General features: G+C 38.2%; 1 protein-coding gene across 10 annotated transcripts; it reads right to left on the reverse strand.

Moving 5' to 3' along the window:
- Window positions 1-27: 27 nt before the first annotated feature.
- Window positions 28-18,642, reverse strand: PREPL (prolyl endopeptidase like). Of its 10 annotated transcripts, XM_042051685.1 has the most exons (16): window positions 18,470-18,487; window positions 18,307-18,354; window positions 17,869-18,111; window positions 15,840-16,040; window positions 15,246-15,312; window positions 14,389-14,595; window positions 12,278-12,401; window positions 9,805-10,021; window positions 9,050-9,235; window positions 7,409-7,612; window positions 6,497-6,672; window positions 4,898-5,114; window positions 4,559-4,708; window positions 3,211-3,337; window positions 2,227-2,333; window positions 911-1,392 (listed from the first exon to the last, which is right to left on the reverse strand). In XM_042051685.1, the coding sequence occupies exons 3-16, from the start codon at window positions 18,085-18,087 to the stop codon at window positions 1,312-1,314; spliced, it is 2,283 nt and encodes a 760-aa protein (XP_041907619.1). In that variant the 5' UTR covers window positions 18,088-18,111; window positions 18,307-18,354; window positions 18,470-18,487; the 3' UTR covers window positions 911-1,311. The 10 variants fall into 10 exon arrangements, with proteins under 10 accessions (XP_041907622.1, XP_041907619.1, XP_041907620.1 ...); XM_042051688.1 differs by lacking the exon at window positions 18,470-18,487 and adding an exon at window positions 28-831 and having other exon boundaries at window positions 1,278-1,392; window positions 17,869-18,452; XM_042051686.1 differs by lacking the exons at window positions 18,307-18,354; window positions 18,470-18,487 and adding an exon at window positions 18,604-18,642.
- Between the last annotated feature and the right edge of the window lie 36 nt (window positions 18,643-18,678).

Below are 18,678 nucleotides of genomic sequence, written 5' to 3' on the forward strand. Positions count from 1 at the left end.
TCTAAAAAACTGTCCTGTTTAAGCATGTGTTTTTGGGAGGAGAGGGAACAGTTGCTTTTTGTGTGCTGACCCTGGCGTTGTTGGTCTGTAAGTGCTCCTGTGGAATCCCAAGCCTGTGGCAGTTCACTTGAACTTTTTAGAAGTCTGCAGATTTGTAAAACTTATTCCAAAGGGGTGGCCCTATATTTGCTAAAAGAGGTAAACACAAGCAAGGCTAGTGTATATCACTGTGATGTTTTACCTCTTCTCTCACATCTAACAGCTCTGATTATCCTCAGTTAGTAAGAACAACAACAAAATGTAGCTAATATATCTAATTCCACACTCAGAACTGCATTTCCAGTTGATTGTCCCCCTCCCTGCTGAGTCAGAATACATTTGCATTCTCTTATTTCTTTTCCTGCCCTAAGGCTGAGGTGAGGGGTGTGTACTTTAGTTCAAAGGAAGCAGCTGACCCAACCCTACCGAATGTCACACTTATACACCTGCATTTGCTGCACCTGCAGTGGTTGATGTAGGTGTGCACCCCACATCTCTTTTAAGAAGCAGTGCACAGCAGGCACATCTGTGCCTTGCTCAGAGGGCAGCTAAGCTATGAATCGGGCTGCTTTAGTGGGGGCGTTCCCTTTGTTTTATCCTCCGGCATCTTCTGAGACACTGATCCTGTCCTCCTGAGGGACTTTGGCACCTCCTTCTTAAGATTACCATGCTAGGTGAGGTAACTGCAAGATTTTTGATATACTTGGATCAAGGAGTTCTGCTAAAATTCCAGTTCTGGAGAGTGCATTTCTTTGCAGTTTGGTCAATCCCACCACGTGTACACCATGGCTCCTGTGTAGATAGAGAGGGCAGCAGTCATCATCACCTGTGTATGGGAATTAGTTCTAGAAGTACTGAGACTTCTACATCAGATGCTTCAGAGGAGTTTTACTGCCTTGTGTAAGATGTGGCCTTGCAAGAGATGCCTTAGACAGGAAGGCTGCCTATGCCAGGTGCCTGTGGCCCTCCTGTGAGGCTCTGCATGCCCACTGCTGTGCTCCAGCTCCGCTCGTGTAGCATTGCTCTGCTGGCTCACGTGAACAGAGCTGCTGAACAAACTCATTTCTGCTGGCAGCTGCTTCTGCACAGCCTGGCAAGGCAGAAATCCAGTTCTTGGTCTGTATTTTTTTAGGGCAATGCCACACCCAGCTTTGTGTGCTTATGCCCAGAAAGCAGGGACCCAAGAGGAGAGATCCTCTGGAGAAGGTGTTTGCTTTCCATACAAATCCAAATCTGACCCGAAGTTTTCCAGGTGGTCAGTGTGTTTAGCAGCTATTTGCAGGGTTTGCTGTGATGTTGGGGATGGCACACTTCCTCAAGTTCTCTGCTCAGAAAAGCAAGGTGTCTTGCAACCTAAAATAATGAAAATATTTTATTACAAAGTAAAGTTCTTTGCACTATAGACTTTCAGGCTCTTGTGCAGCTATTCCAATCATCTTTCTTTCCTATACTAATGCTAAGAAATACCTTGCCTTAAGACAGCATGTTGCTTTTCCTGAAAGAATTCATCTTGGGAATAACTGCCACAACCACCAAATTAACATTTTCTAGCATTTGTTAAAATTAAGAGTAATAAAATTTGTATCCAACTGTGACAGTCTGAGACATCAGTAAAAATATGTCAGGTCTTGGCAGTATTTTGCTTTTAACATGCATGCTTGTATGAAGTGCAAAACCTTGAAAGCTAATTGTAATAGCTTTGATAGCACAGATCATGCATTTCAAAATGTAAAGATCTAACCCATCACGTATGTTTTACACGTGGAAGATGGGAGTAAATAGTATGACAGTTTTAAGCACTTAATACTCCACAGAACAAGACTTTTCCTGCTGGAACGATGTTTTGCACAACTTGGAACCTTTCATTCAAAGCTCTTAGCACATTATAGTGGGAATTGAACACTATTTTGAGGCTATTTCAATAATCTGGCTCTGTCACTGTGTCTTTTATATCTGTGCAAGTATATATATAAAAATATATATAATTATATATAAAGATTGCTGGGGTTTTACATTATATATTTTTTTTTATATATTTTTATATAGATATATGTAAAATCAGCAGTTGCTCTAGCAGTTTGTCTTTATACTTTAAACATACATTCAATAACTACTGATGCTGAAGTATCCCATGAGGGGACACATCCCTGCAACACATTATGGACCTGTGCAGTAAAAGGACCATACCTCATTCAGTGAGTGCTCCCAGGATGAATCACAATGACTGCCATTTGCCTGGACATCTAAGATAATATTAGGAATCCAATTTCCTGGAACAATGAAGCTGGTGATCACTTTACATTGAATGAACAAGGGAAAAATTAAGTGGGTATGTGAATTGTATAAGGATAGGTAATTCTGCCTTCTTGTCCTGACAGAATTTCTATTATTCCTTAAGAAAGAGAGCATCATAGAGGAGCTTTCTGAATGAATTATTTGTATTTCTAATAACTCCATATTTGGAAAGTGGTCATCTACTTAGTGTGTTTGTTCTCCCTGAGGCTTTTTGGAAAGACATGCTTTTTTCTTCCTGAACTTAGAGCACAACAACAACTGCAGCACCTGCTTCAATTTCTCAAGCAGGGCAGTTGTGCTGCTCACAGAGACAGGGCATCATGAAATATAGAAAAGGTTATTCAAGACCTCTTTTGGTAATGATGGTAAAAGCCTCTCCCCAGATTAGATGGTACTAAAAATAGTCAGGCTTGAATGTACCTTTTGCTGGAAACTCCCAAAGCTAGGGTTAAGTTTCAGGTATAAAAGCACCTCTGCCTTGGCCTTGTTGTCACTCTAACTTGGACTAAGGACCTGCAGCTGTAGCAAAGTGAGAAAAGTAGGTTTCTGTATAGCAGTAGAAATAAGATTTTTCTCCAAGAGTTGCTGAGAATTGCAGCCTGGCCCTGTCAGCAGCTGGATGGACAGTGTGGGCTCACATCACACTGTCCAATAATTGCCCTATGTGCAGTCCTAGGGAAGAATGAGCCCCACTCACAGGCTCCCAGTCTTTGTTTTTGCATCTCAGAGAGTGTCCTGAGCCTGCTGTGGAGCTGATGATACGGGATTGTGTTTGAATTCATTTAAGGAGGAGTCAATCTCTATGGTGTCTAATTACATGACTGTTAAGATTTTGGTTCAGTTAACTCTATTTATCTGTGACATTCTTATCCTTACCTTTCTTACTCTTTCGGCTGGCATGATCTAGTACAGCCTTCCTGAGTTTCTGAACATACTGTAAGATTCCCATTAGTGGTGTCCGTTCATCGTTTTCATACGCCGTGATAAAAACTGACGGATAACACTGAGATTAAAAACCAAAACCAGTTAAACACTTGACACCCGCTCTTTCTCACAAAGGAACACATTTTTCTCCTACTATACAACTTGTGGGTACAAAAATGCTGTTAGTGAGGATCTTCTTGTTATTTTCTAAGTCCGTAAGAGATTTTTCTCTCTCACAGAAGAGGTAGCAGGGAATATAAACAACCAAGCCACCTGCAACCTTGGAAAGTCTTGTTTATGGTACAGTAGAAAAATATTTTGACAATGGATGTTTTAGGATTTTAGCCAATCACCCCCAAGGGGTGGCTGGTCCTTTGTCCAATTAGACTATGAAGAAAAAAGTCTATAAAAGAGTTTGTAAAATAATTAAATAAATCAATCTTGCTGCACAATTCTTGCCTGTTGGATCTTCTCCTCCTCCCTATGGCTGCGGGACACGGTGGTATACCTTAGGAACCAGGCCTGCGGTAATACAACTTGTTAGGGTTTATTTTAAAACTCATCTATTACATAATTACTTAGTGTTTTGTAAGAGTTTTATCACTCTAACTGCAAAAAGTATTTTGGTCTGAAAAATGACTTCATAGTAGGGGGATAATCTACTTGCAATGGTAAAGGTTTGATACCTGTCTGCTTGCTGGTGATTGCAAAAAAATGAAAAAATGGAGTAATAATCATGGAATGGTTTACCTTAGAACAATAGTTGAGGTTTATTTTAGCAATCTTTCTGCACAGAAGAAAGTTGATATTTAAAGAGTAAGAATTTTACTTAATGAAGCTGTGCAGCTTCATTGTCAAATGAATGTGCAGCTAACACATTGTCAAATAAAGAGAGATTTCCCTTGAGATGAAAATGTCAATGCTATAGCTCCTCTTCCCTTTCCCTGTTTGTTTTAATACCTCTGGAAAGGTAACTCCTTCCTCCCGTACCAAAGCCTGAAAAACAGTAGAATGACAGAACCACCCCCCCCAAAAGAAGGCATTTTGCATGTTGAGATTAGCTATACAATAATCTATTCCTGAAAGTCCTAAAACAAATGCAAGTTTAGAAATCGATGCCATTTAGGAGAAGGCATTAGGTTAATTTCAGTAGTCGCTTGTGACTTCAACTATTGCTAAGATTATTACTGAAATAATTTATACTGGAGGTTTTTTTCAGTTTCAGTTATCTACTTTTTGTTTTCTTACAAACCACTACACGTTATGCCTGTGGTATTCTGCACAGAAAGCATAGTTTTACCTGTGGCTTAATATTCTGGTATGGGCAATAGCTTTTGATATACTTCATACATATTTCATCTTCTAATGGATTTCCCCATTCTTCTTGTTCCTCAATTGTCAGTGGGAGATGAGTTTTCATCATTGTATTTAGAACATCTACGAAAGGAGCCTTGGAAATCATTAAAAAGAAAAAAGTTGGCAAATAGGACAAAGGACCTTGAATATCTGAGTCAAGGTGTTCTCAAACAAATGAGGAGAGTGAGCTTAGAACTGGAATGTTTCCAATTCTGAAAGTGGTAGAATGAGGCAGAAAATACAGGTTAATGTTATAATCTGTAGAAGGTCTGCAGCAGCTCACCTGTAAAACCACGGCTCTGATCAGTGCTGGATCAGTGTTGCACAGGGCTCCTGCAAGAACTCCCCCAGCACTGGCAGCTGCCAGCGCTGTGTGTTTGGGCTGAGAAAATCCCAGTTCGTGCAGCAGCATGATGCAAGCCCTGAGGTCATGGAGACCTTTGAGTTTATTACGCTGACATCCATCTCTGTGCCAGCTAAGGCCCTGCTCTCCTCCACCCCTGAAATTTAAAACAATTCAAGTTGGAGTCTCCTCAGAAAACATTACATGGCATAGCTTCAGATAATGAAAGAACAGCAGCAGCCATGGAGTTGCAAATCATAGTTTGCTTTCCCAATTAACTCTTCTCTGTTTTTGCCTTTACCCTTTTTTATGGCTAAAAGAGACAACATGAAGACAAAATAAATCCATTCATGATGATTGGTGAAAATACTAACGGTATAAGGGCACTCTGTACCCTTGTGTGCTTGTGTCCTGGAACCCACGGGAAAAGTAACACTTTAGGAAATGACATTTTCATTGTAGGCAATACAAAATCAGATAATATTATTATCTTTTTCTACAGGAAACTATGAAAATATTGAAAACACTTCCAATACTTCCATTACTAACACTATTACTTATTAAAAACAGTAGAGTAGTATTTCTGAGCTCCACACCAGACTCTCAGGATTTGTCTTCTGCTTAGCTTAAATTCTGAGACTGTTAGAAAGTTGGATTTGGGGTTTTTTCCCCCCTAACTTGTGAAATTCAAATGTTACTTGAAATGTTCCATTTTGTAATACAGAATTATAAAAATGGTTTATACTTCTTTCTATGCAACCACAATTCCAAGCCACCTGAAGCTTCCTTTTCTGGTTTCAAGTCTAAAATGGATTATTTGATTAGCCTGCCATCTTTGGATGAAGAATCCATCTTCATGTAGGACCAACTTGCATCTTAAGATACTTAGTGGGGTGTGAGGAAGAACAGCACAATGCTTGCCACCAAGTACAGCAGACTGAATATATTTGCTGAATTTGTTTTGGGACTGGTATTTCCAACAATTACTTATTCCTCCCCTTCCTTTCCCTCCCTGAAGTGATTCTTTTGTTGTCTTCCTTAGCTACTGAGAAAAATTTGAAGTCTATTGTACATTGCAGATGTAGATTTGTAGCTGAACTGCAGACAGAGGATTTAGCCAATAAAAGAACAAGGGTTGCAGGTTAAATGCTTAGCTGTTGCTCTGGAATGTAAGAAGACACAGACTGAGCATTAGAACACAATGCTCTCAGAAGGAGAGGGAGGTAGCATGTCACTGCAATTTGAGCATGTAACTGAAAATTTTCTTGAGCAAAGATGAGACAAGAAGTAATGAGGCTTGAAAAGATTCTAAGTTACATACACCCATCATGTAGATTTAGGAAACCTAAAATGCAGTGTGCTCCTGTGGTTTTCTTCCCTGAGGTAAATTTAAAAACTACTTAAATAAAAGATCTAAGAAGAGATGAATAATTAGGTATAGGCACACAAAATTATTTTGGTACATCTTCAGTTGTACCTGAACAAATACCTGTATATCCTGCAAAATAAAATCTTATTTCCATTTTATATTTGACTTACCTAACATGGCAATATGCTAATATCCAACCCTCTTCAATTAACATCAGCTTCTCTTCTTTAAAGCTCATGTTCAAATCTATGCCATAAGCTCCATATACATGAACTAGAAGTGGTCTCCTGTGTAGTTCTTTAGAATTCTTATTATGAAAAACTGTAATTGGCACCAAAGTTTCATCCTGGAAAAGAAGGAGTAGTTTTACAATAAGGGACATTGCAGAAATCTCAATGACACATGGCAATGAAAACTTCAATTATTTATTTTAAAATGGTTTTTTTTGATTACAGTAATTTTTTTTCACTTAGAATGTACAAAGCACTCTCAAAAAATAAAGCATGAGACTGAACCTCTGCTGTGTGGGTTTACGGATGCAGAGTATAAATTCATTTAAGTGCAACACCTGAGGAGATTTTAAACTACCAAGGCACCCAAGTCTTCCTCCCCCCTTTAACACCAAGAATGTATGTTATTAACAATACAGTTTACCACTTACCACAATACAAACTCTTTATTAACATCTCCAAATTTTTAAACTCAGGCTGTTAAAACTTTCCTTTCTTGATCTGCACTGTGCAGCTAGTTGTGGGGTGTTCTTTTCAACAACTGGCACCTTTTTCATTTATCATGTGGAGCACAATACCATACATCAACAAGCAATTCTCACTTATGCTAAGACTTTTGACTCATCGTGTGCTGTTATCTCCTCTGGAATACCCAGGTTAATGGAAAAAAAAATCACGACTCTTTCTTGTTCTTCTCTATAGCACTGAAGAAAACACCCACTGTTTAGTAACTATAGCACCAACTGCTCTTTACATTTTTTAATCTCTGTTCCCTGCCAAATGCACTTTCTTTAAATGGGTGGGGAGGAAGGAAAGAATAAAAGGAATGGGAAAAAGACTGAAAAATCTTACCTTGCTTTTAGCTAGTAAACGTGTAGTGTGACAATTCGTAATAATTGGTACCTCTTGCACAGCTTGTTCAATGAGATTATTTTCTTTAAATGAATATGCAAAACGCTTAGGGGGGTGTACTGGGGAGGAGAGCTGAAAATAGCAAGTGCTGGTGGTATGTTCAAGATGAGATTCCAATTCAAATTCACAGGCCCACGTAGGTAGCTGAGAAAACATGGCATTTCAAGTGAGACCCTTACACTGCTGCTGTAAATTTTGCTTAGTATGTCCTTCAGAGTAAAAGACTTTGGATATTAACTAATTATTTTCAGTTTGTATGTGGCACAATCTGTATTTCATTTAAATCCAGTAATGAAATAGTCAAAAAAGTAAAAGACTGGTGAATTTTTTCCCTGAGGCCATTGGATGAAGTTGGACAATGAAATAAAAACGAAAAATAAATTCAAATTCGGTTTAAAATGGACATTAGTGCAGATTTTTTAAGAGAAAACATTTGAAATGATTCTGCATTAGTTTTATTTTTTAGATCCTAATTTTCCTTGCATTTCCAGTTCTACTTCAACACGTTATACAGCCAAGTCCATGTCAGCTATTATGCTTTTACTGTGAGTTAGCTCAGTAATGCTAAGCCACTGAAAACCCCTGCCTCTTAACTTTGTTCCTAGTGCCAGCCATTGTGAAGAACAAAACCTTTTCCTGGCACATTCACCCTCAGACACTTACTGTTATTATATTTAAGGTTTTTAACTCTGCTAAGAATGAAAGAAATCAAGATTCATTCTTTGAGAGCAGCAGGGACATAGCCAAACCCTCTGTCAGACCATTACTTACTTGGGTTAGGTTGCTAGAGGCTTCTGAAAGGGCAGCAAAAGTCCAAGTTCTCCTGAGTAACTGCAGGCCCTTTCTGAATAAATAAACTACGACCATTTCAAAAAATGAAGATTTTGGAGACCATACAGTGTACTTTGTTGAAAACCTTTTTCTGTAGTGGTTTCATAAAGTGCAGCATTGGCAGCTTGTTGCGATAAACTTGTGAGTTGTTCAGACTGTATTTTTCAGGAAAACAGATCAATTAAATATTTCATCTGAATGGTCTTCAGAAATAATGGATTTGGATTGAGTCACTTTGTTTTTAATCCACAAGTATTTAACAATTAGAGAAGGGAAGCAAATACTCTGCACCAATTGTACTGCAGTATCAACTCTTCCCATTTATTATGGGACAGTGTTCATACCTGTTTTCTGAACATTAATCTTTTTCCTGTGGGAGGAAATGCCACTGAGTGTAACCAAAAACAGGCCCAGTAAAACTAAGTAGAGTGTTTAGGGAATTCAGTTCTATTTTACATTAGAAATCAGCTGTATTTTGAAGAGCTTGACTATAATCCATTGAAGAAAGGACTGACTCACAGGATAGCTGCTCTTTAACTTTCTAAATGCTACAATAAGCCACCACATGGAATTCTGAAGAACAGCCACAGGTAATACAATTAGTCATAATGATGAACTTGGCAGTATTAATAGTTTCCAAACCGCTTTTGCTTTTGGAATTTATCTTTGCTTTCATTATAATGTTATGTTAAAACCAAATGAAATAATGCTGGAAAAATATTATGCTGCTTAAGCCAAGCTAAAACGTACCTGTATTGACTGAACTAAGTGTGAAACAAAAGAAATCACATTTAAGTAAAGATGACCAGCGTTCTTCAGGAACATAATACAGTCATCACTGAACATCTCAAAGTCTACTAGCTTGGTTTTCTTTTCCAGTGCATAAACTAACTGCCAGTTGTCCTTGCCACTGCAAGCTACTGGTGCCTTCATCAACTGTAAAAAAAATGAACAACTTTGTATTACTAAAATGTAGTAAGAGTTACAAATGAGAGGTACAGACAGGTGATCTCATACAACATGTTTCTTGCAAAAAAATGCTTATCTGTATTTGGGGTGTTTGCCTGTCTAAAACTGGAGATTTTTAAACTCCCTTTACTTAGGCAAAATGGAAGAACAATTCAGTAACATTTGGAGAAGGCCAAGTCTCAAAGATTACTCTAGAGAAGACTGTAATGCAGTAAGCGCTTTCAGCATGGCCAGCACAACTATAGGTGGGATTGATTACATAGACTGAGATCATCAACTTAAATTTTGATATAGGGGAAATGACTGCTAAAGCATAGTAATTTCTTGATGCTGTCAAAGGAGTTAGGATCAAACTGGCATTCTCCAGGTGAGACTCCATGCAGCACTATCAGTCCTTTTAATCCATGCAGCTCTCTCTCTTAAATTATTTCAGTAAGCTGTGAAAAACAGAATTAAAAGCCAACCTTACTAGTTCTATATGACCTGCAATAGGTATCTAAATTAATCCTATGAATGTAATTATCAGTCAAAATTGCCTTATATTCTGCAGGTTCTCCATATGTAGTAAGAATGTACAACTGCTCCTTTCTGTGCTCGATGTGGTAAAAGACCCCTGGGGTTCGTGCTTGCACGAGAGCAGGTGACTCAAAGGGATGTGTGCAGTCAACCAGCCAAACTTCTGAGGTTGTCTTGCTGTTGCTGTTGATAGTGAGAAAACGCCTGTCTTTTGTGCAATAAAGGTCTACAAAGAATCTGTAGGGAATAATTAAAAAAAAAAAGAAAGGCGTACATTTTATCAGTATTTTAAAATACATCAGTTGTTTCAGAATCATGGGCTTCCATCTGCAAGGTAAGAAACAGCATTCCTGTAAGCAGACTGGAGAACCTTCAGGCTACTTGGCTCCCAGACCCACTTGTGCTGCATTTTCCATGGGATTTAAAAACCCTCAATCTTATGTGTGAAACCTGAAATCTGCAAGGAAAGCAGTTCAGTTGTTGCCCAACTGAATCTGGGTTTTTGCATTATTGAGCTAGACTGGAAGTTCATTGATGCATACAGGCTTTAAAATTCAGGAAAAATGTAGAACTTTTTATGGAGCTTGTAATTAATAAATGGCATCATGTGGGAACAGCAATAACAAAAGTAGGAGATATTATAAAAATAAATTGATAAAACGTCTATGTGCTACTGACCTAACTTTGTCTGAAGTGAATAAGACAAAAAGTACTATTTAAAAAGAAAAAAGGCACAGAGGCCTATATGAAGCAAAATGGACAGTGTTGCAGTGATAAAGCTGGAAACTAGGAACTGGTTTTGGAACTAAGAAACTAGTAACTACCTACTGGTTTTTAATGCCTTTAAAATCTAGAAACAGAAAGCAAAATGATAACCAGTGGCTGGATGCTAATAGTAGAGAAGTTCAGGCTGAAACTCAGATTCAAATTTCTGTGAGTCATCATAATTAAAAGGAATATCACATCTTGGATCAGAACAGTCTCTTTGCCATTTTGAATCCTTAGGACTAGATGTCTTTAAAAGTAAAACTGTCCAACACAAAGATCCAGATTCCATCAAGAAAATGCAGGGTTGAGTACCATAATCTGCATCATAGAGATCAGATACATGACTGCAATAATGATCTCTTTAGAATTCAGAATATTTGACTGGTGAAGAAAAGGATGCTTTACATAGCATTTTCAGTGCCTTTAATTATTTGCAGGTGGAGGAACTCACTTTTTTTTTTGGTACTACTGTTTTTTCTAATTGCACCCTCTTGACATCTTTAGGAGGACAGGCACAGAGGGCGACCTAAAGTCTGCAAGAAAAATCAGCCTCCTGCCTTTCTAATACCCATGAATTTGGCAAGAATGTGGCACTGCATCCAGTAGAGATTCCAAGAGTTCAGCTCTGCTGATCCTGCCTGTGAGAGGGTTGAGCTGAAATGCATGTTACACTTCTCCCCAAGGACTCTGACCTTGATATTACAATTTTTTTAATCTTTGTAGCTTTTTTTTAAGGATGTCAAGAAATTTTCAGCTTCTAAGAAAATATCTGATTGCAACTAGAAGAGCTGGTGAGATGCAGAACAGAACTGCTCAATGGCAATACTAAAGAATGTCTTGTCATCTCCAATGAAGGAGTTCAGCTCTGAGCTGCAATAGCAGATGAACCTTTAGAGTAAGTTTCTAGTAGATTTACTGTAATGACTGTGACCTTCAGAATTATGCCAACAGTTTCCCTGTGGGGAAGTGCCAGGTTTTCCAAAACCATGCATCAAATGCAGCTGGGAAAAAAGGATCTTATTTATTCCATCTCCATTGCAGATTTTTTCTGTTTTTTTTGTTTCGTTTTGTTTTTTTCCTATGAAAGTATAATTGAAATTTCTTTACTGAATATGTAACTTGAATTAGGAATAATCACAAATATTTATGGAATGCTGTATAAATATGCCACGTGCTACAATGCTGAAAAGCCAGTTCCGCACTCAGTTTAGCAAAGAGCCTTCTTGTCTTCCCATACCACTGCTTAAAGAAAGGTTATTGAGAGGGTATTCAGTCAACAATAGTTCTGTCTCTTGGAATGTTGTAATGATTTTGCTCATCCATTACCCAGAGCAAGGATTAGCCTGAACTTATGTATTTTTTTAAAAAAGATGTATCAGACATCAATAGCAGAGAAAACAAAATGAAATCCATGGTCTGATTTACCCTGTATGAAACTGTCACACATTTATTAAAGGACACCCTGACCTGAGAGTGACCTTGACATTTATAAACTCAGCTGAACTCATGAGGTAAGAGAGGAAAGTTAAATCTCAGTTGATCACATATCAAAAGGAGAACTGAGCACATTCTCAGGCTGTATAAGGCACTACTGACAGAACACAAAAATGCATTTTACCATTTGAAATATGAAATGGAACACTTTGTTTTCCAAACCAGTTATATTTTACATATAAAATACTCTAACACATGTAAAGGACTTGTTATATTTTAGGTAAGTATTACCTTGCATCTTGTTCTGTATAAACTAACTTAGTATGTTTTTGGTAAGTGAAAGTGGTCATGAACACATTCTGGCATTTAAGGTTCTTCTGAGTTGTGTAATACAGAACATCATTTGCAGCCCATTCTGGAAAAAAAAGACAAATGCATATCAAATTCAGAACAGTGTCTAATATTACTGAGAGAAAATGTGAATTCCATGGACACTGGACCTAGTGCTGAAAAAGGTGGGTTGCAGCTGGGATGGAACTGAGGACAGCACTTCTGCATCCTGTGGGGACTGAGGTAAGCACCAAAAGGTTTTTCCATGTTTTCTCTGAATACCACAGAACAAGAGTCTCATAATGTATTGAAAAAAAAGCAAAAAAAAAGCAGAGATCAGTGTTGCAGGGCCCAGTAACAGGAAGTTCTTGACCCTGCGTGGGTTCTGGAGGTAACAGGAAAATAGGAGACATGTGGCTGTTTAAAACAGCAGAGAAACAGAGGTTTACATGGAGTCAGCAAGATAATAAAGACATTATCAGCTCTGCAGTGCTGCATGTGACTGCACTGAAGCCATTTAGATAAAAGATGCATGTGCCCCATGGGTACTGCTGAGATAAAAGTTCTCCAGTTTTCTTTGCTTGTGTATGTGTTCACCAACATAGAAAGGTATAAATACAGGACCCTTGTTATTCTGAAGTTATTCTGATTGATCCAGCCACATTACTACCATCTCTGCTGCTCCTACAGACACCAGAATGCTGTTTAACACACATGCTTTTAAAACCTATTGTATGCTGTCTTAGGCATAAATACTGATTTTCAGTACAAAACCCGAGGAATTATTAACATGAAAATAACACGAACACTTTGCTTTCTGAACAGCAGTGTGGCTCCAAAGTGCACAGGTAGCTGAGGGTTCACTATGAAGACAAGCCTTTAGCGAGGAAATCTAAGTTCTTCTACAGCCTAGCCTGTAAAAAGATCAAGGTGTAAATTTTCAGGAACTTCTGTTTGTCTCCCTGCTATTGTATATCACTCAATACTAGCACATAAATTTTGCAAGTGGTTACAAGACCTAATTCTCTTGCTCATGATTGAGGCTCCTCTGTGCTTCATGACACCTCTGTACCTCACTCACACCTCACTTTAGAGAATTTACCATTCTGATAGTCATCTTTTGTACTCTTATTATCTGTCACACCTATTTAGGCAACAGGATGTTGGTTTCTTAACAGTACTGATTCTCCTGGATCAACCTAGAGAGATGTTCAAATCAAGTACAGCGTAAAAATGTCATTGGCAAATTTCCATGTTTAGTTTTCAACAGGCATTATAATCTTCAGTGTGGAAACAGCACTAAGTTGTTGCTACTTCTCATTTATTTAACAAGGAAGTTATACCCAGAGTTTTATTTTTTTGCCCTGCCCAGGCAAATTGCTTACTGCACTATATATACTTGATGACATCTAGCAATATAATCCAAAGTACAAGATGTGGAACACTGTATACATACTATTATACTCTTTAACATGCTATAAAAGAATGATTTCCCATTCACTTCCACTTACCTCTGCTTCTTTTAACAGCAATGTAAAGCTCTGTAATCTATTCTGAAAGAACTGATTCAAGGCCTGCCTGACTTCATTGGGCTCTGAATTGTGACCCACATCCTGGATTCCAGTTGAAATTCCAGCCAATACTCACTAGTAGGTAATACTTTCACACTTCTCAAACAAAGCTAACTGTGTACAGCTACCAGTGTCTTCAGTTGTAGCTGTAAGGGTTTATCAACTAGAACATTTCTCAAAAAGATCTTTATATGACAGTCATGTCACTATATTTTTAATACAGCATAATGGATTCAATAGAAAAAATTACATGCATGACAGTTCTAACATGTATAAATGCTTTTACAATGAAGGAAAACTTGTATCCAGAAAGCAGTCCCTTTCATGCACAACAGATAACCTGTAATTGTGCAGTGTTAAAGAAATCATAAATAAGAAACAATTCAACACCTATAGGATTAAATGTTGCCTTCATTTTTAAAAAAGAGTATTATTTGTAAACTAAGAAAAATGTTATGTTGAAAGCTTGTGTGATCCACAGGATATTTATAAACAACTTACCAAAGCTAAATACACTTGGAATTACTTTTTCCACAACAGGAAAATTACCAAGTTTCATAATAATGCAGGTTGCCTCTTCAGAATTTTCACTTTTTAAGCTGATGGCCATGTAACTTTGATCTGGTGAAATTCTGATCCGTTGAATAAAGGCATCAGAAAAGCCAAGATCTTCAATACTGAATAAAATGTCAGCATTTCCTTCATCTACTACACAGGAAAAAGAGAGAGCAAAAAATCCTCTAATTAAGACACTGTCAAAATGAATGGTGATTGTTAATGTCTGTATTTAACAAATCTGCCTCCAATATTCACAAACATTCTACTGGAATTTATCAACACCAAATACCTGTCATGCAAGATATTTGCAAATGCACTTTGTAAAAATAAACAAAAAATTATAGTTCCAAGGAAAAAAGTCCTGTAGTTATTTCTAAAAGTATTTCAAAAGTGTAGATCTTGGCTTCTACTAAACGTATTGAATTTTAAAGCTCACGTAGCTACAGCACAGTTGTTTTTAATAAATAAAATTAGAAATTCTTTTGCCCCCCCGCCTCAGAAATAAAAAAGCATGGATGTTCTTTTCCTTTTTTCAAAATGTTAAGTTAGGGCTCTGAAAAGAAGTGTCTTCTCTCTTTCCTGTCCAGTAACTTGCATTAGTATCAATATATACTATTCTCTAACTCCCTTCACCTTTTCAGATTCAGAATTCTAGAATTATTACTCTATTACAGAATTGTATAAAAGTATTTTTAGGTAAGAAACAGACAAGTTAAGCATTAATGCAAGAAAAGAACACTAAGTGATACATGTACACCTTTTTAAAGAATCCTACCATATTAGGAAGAGAAATCCCTTACCATCATCTGCTTTTGCAAGAAATATGCAGCCATTCTCTTCGAAGTACACATTCTCTCTGAACCTCATCTGTTCAATACAAACAAACATATTTCAAGTCCAGCATACCATTGGACTATTTCCTTTGAATCCCTATATACAGTCATTTTTCTGTACAGCAGAACTGTAATGTAACAAATTGTAACAAATGTAACAAAGGACAGAACATATATTCCACACGGAAGAAGGAATTGCACACACCAAAAAGGTTTTTTCAGTAAGGGTACTTAAGCTACCCCTACCTGCTCTAAATTTCACAGAAGGCTAAGATCACCTTCAACTGCTCTTGCAAATTAAAATGTCTTGTATTCTTTATCCAAAAGTCAGATGGTTACTTGATATTTACTTGCTTTTGCTGATGGAGAAATTAAGGTAAATTCACTGTCATAACAGGTATAAGCTGTTCTAAACACAAACTGTTACTACCCACAATTATTAAAATATTCAAAACTTCTACTATAAAAAAATGAGCAAACCAGCATTTTATAGCAGGAATGGCTTCACTGTCTTTTATTTGTAGCCAGTGGTGGGATATGTTTGTATTGTTTGCCACTTACCCTTGGGCTTCCTGAATTGCGTGTATACATGTTGTGCAATTCTTCCAGTTTTCCTTTGATTCTCTTTGTCACAGCTTTGTATGTTGGTGAAATGTCATTCCAGTTTTCCTGCTCTGATTTCAGAAGGTTCTTGTGCAAGAGGTCTGAAGTTACTCTGGATGTGTTTTGCTTCCTTTTGGAAGGGACTTTTGTTCCTTCCTGCTAAGGAAGGAAAGACAAAAACGGCTACAAGCCAACATCTGAATACACTGAGGCAGTATCTCCTGAGCCACAGGCCCAAAACCACCTTTGCATTATTACAAAAGTACATGCCAATAAAACAAAAACTGCAGTTGGAATATGTTTTATTGTAACTCTTCTTGATCTTCTGGGGAGGCACTGTCAAATGTGCTTTACTTGACACATTTATTGAGGTCTTGTCTTCAAAATTTAGGGTACTATTAATATATGCTCTTAATTGATTGTAAGTAAATATATTTGTTCCTGTTCTACAACTAGGTTTTATTTTTTATGGAATTCTATTGTCTTTCCTTCTTTGCAGCTTTCTTTCATAACTTCCTGTCTTTAGAGTGTAATTTCTCATTTCCTTTCCTAGACAACACCACCCAAACCTCTGTCCCTGTACCTAGGAGTCCTTTCAGCTTGTTCAGGTTCTTGCTCCACCTCCTCAGAAGTGTTAATATAAATGTTCATAAGGTGCAGAATGAAGCAGTGAACTGATACGGGTTCTGCAACAATTTTATCAGGAATAAGTTTAAGTATCTGGTTTTCCATGAAATGTGAGACTACTGCTACCTCACTGGAAACAAAGCTGTCTTCTATTGTAAAAGTGTTAAAAGTGTGTTAAAACTGCTAGAACAATGCTACCTCCTCTTGCATGCTGTGAAATCTCACTTGATCAAGTAATAATACAGCTGGTGGTCACAGTGTAGGGATATAGTAAGAGTTACTGTACACCTCCCTGCTTGAGGAAAAACCAGTAATCTAGAAAGGTTTTCAGGATAGTGGAGGATCTCAGTGACAACTGGTGTGCAAACATTTACTCCAAAGCAAGCAGGCACGGCCGCCTTTCAGGTGAAAACCTCATGTTTGTATCCTGGGACCAGTGTCACAGAGCAGTATTTCTGTTAGTGAAGAGCCACCGAGTAAACTGAACCACACATGCTTGGCCATCCAGACCTCCTGTGTTCTCCTTGAAACGTTTGCTTACATTTGAGACACAGACTTAGGAACTCTTTGCTTTATGGTGACAAATAGAAGAGTTACAACAAGATGAATTTTGTGTCACCTCTGAAGAAACACAGTCAATTTGAAACAATTTTAGGATAACCACATATCCATCTGAAAACATGTTTAGGATCAAATAAAGCAAAACATAAATTTTTTGAACAGTACTTATGCATATAAATAAGTTTCCAAGCAGTCATACTTCAGTAAACTTTCATAAAACCTTTAGCAAAACCTGTATTAGAGACAGAAGACTTAAAATTATTTCAGACTGTTTTCTGACTCTGTGCATGATATACAGCCATCCAATTACACAATATTTATTTACAGAAATCAATGCAAATACCTTTTAATGTATAGTTTAGAAAATGTGAGCACAATTATGAGATGTCAGTATTTTATTTTAATATGATGGAAACCATGGCCTACTGGTTAACACAGAAAAGTCAAGGTTTTTTTGAGCCAGCTCACAGTCTGGTATCATCAGTTTGGACACTTTGCCTCTACACTAGTTGATCTCTCCCTGCAGTTTTCTCCTGACACTTAAGTCTGGGAGATACCATTTTTTCCAAAATTACTACAGCAGGAAAATCAACCAAAATGCAGCTTTATGTCAAAACAGCATAGGAAAGCTGAACAACGGTACATGTCTTTGAACATAACTGATACCTTGGACTTTATCCCTCTGCTTCAAATTCTCTGGGAAAAGTGTTCTTCTTCGACACGTGAAAAGTATGACTGGGTCCCTTAACAGATGTGCCAAGGTGGCTGTTGACATTAAGTCTATACTTAAACAGCATACCTTGCAGGAAAAGAATCTGCACGGCAGGATTCTTCCAGGTGGTGCAGTCCTGTGGGTGCATGTACTTTCTGAACAGTCCAGGATGCAGCACTTTATTGGTTTACTTTTACTGTAAGGACACATTGTTTGAGGAAGGTTATGCTTAGAGTAGTACTTGGCACTGAAGCGCAGCCCTTGGAGAAGATTTCGCAGTCCAGCGCAGCACATCCTAACCTTCATTTCTTGATAGCCAACCTGAAATTTCTGAAAATCCCAAACTGCCGATCATTTACACTGTGTGAAATATACATAACGTAAACTGCAGGCTTAAACGTACATACATACATATGAAATATACGTAAACTTCCTCTTTCAAAGAAATGCGATTGATTCACTAGGTAAATCAAATGAGAAGAAAATAAGTAAAACTTAGTCTGTTTGTTAACAACTGGTACCCACATTTTAACCTGCACGTTCTTGGCGGCCCAAAGTTTAACTCCAGTGAAACTGTGAAGGAGAAGGGGAGGTGCAACCGTGTACGTCCAAACGCTGAAGAACAAAACACTGGCAAAGTTTGGGGAAGTCACCCCCCCGCTCCCCCATAATCTAACACCAAACCCACGCTCTCTGCCGAGGGTCCCTGGGCAGCAGGAGCTGAATGCCGTTCGCAGGAGCACCACGTGTCCCGCCGGGGCCGCCGCGGCCCCGCTCCCCGCCAGCGCTGCCCCTCCGCCCGCGGCCCGCGCAAGGACTCGCCGTGGCGCTCGCGCCGCTCCTCCCGCTCCCGCTCCCGCTCCCGCTCCCGCTCCCGCTCCCGCTCCCGCTCCCGCT

This window comes from Corvus kubaryi, unplaced genomic scaffold (assembly GCF_017639235.1).
Source record: "Corvus kubaryi isolate FWS band 111438036 unplaced genomic scaffold, C.kubaryi_AGA036_p1.0 76, whole genome shotgun sequence".
Lineage (NCBI taxonomy): Eukaryota > Metazoa > Chordata > Aves > Passeriformes > Corvidae > Corvus > Corvus kubaryi.

Excerpts from the sequence above, each read along its gene's own strand:
- PREPL (XM_042051688.1), bottom strand. The coding sequence starts at position 18,087 with ATGAAGGTTAGGATGTGCTGCGCTGGACTGCGAAATCTTCTCCAAGGG. Across the intron at positions 7,613-9,049 it reads ACTTAGTTCAGTCAATACAG|CTACCTACGTGGGCCTGTGA; the intron begins GTACGTTTTAGC and ends ATGTTTTCTCAG. Across the intron at positions 5,115-6,496 it reads TTAGCATATTGCCATGTTAG|GGGTGGAGGAGAGCAGGGCC; the intron begins GTAAGTCAAATA and ends TTTAAATTTCAG.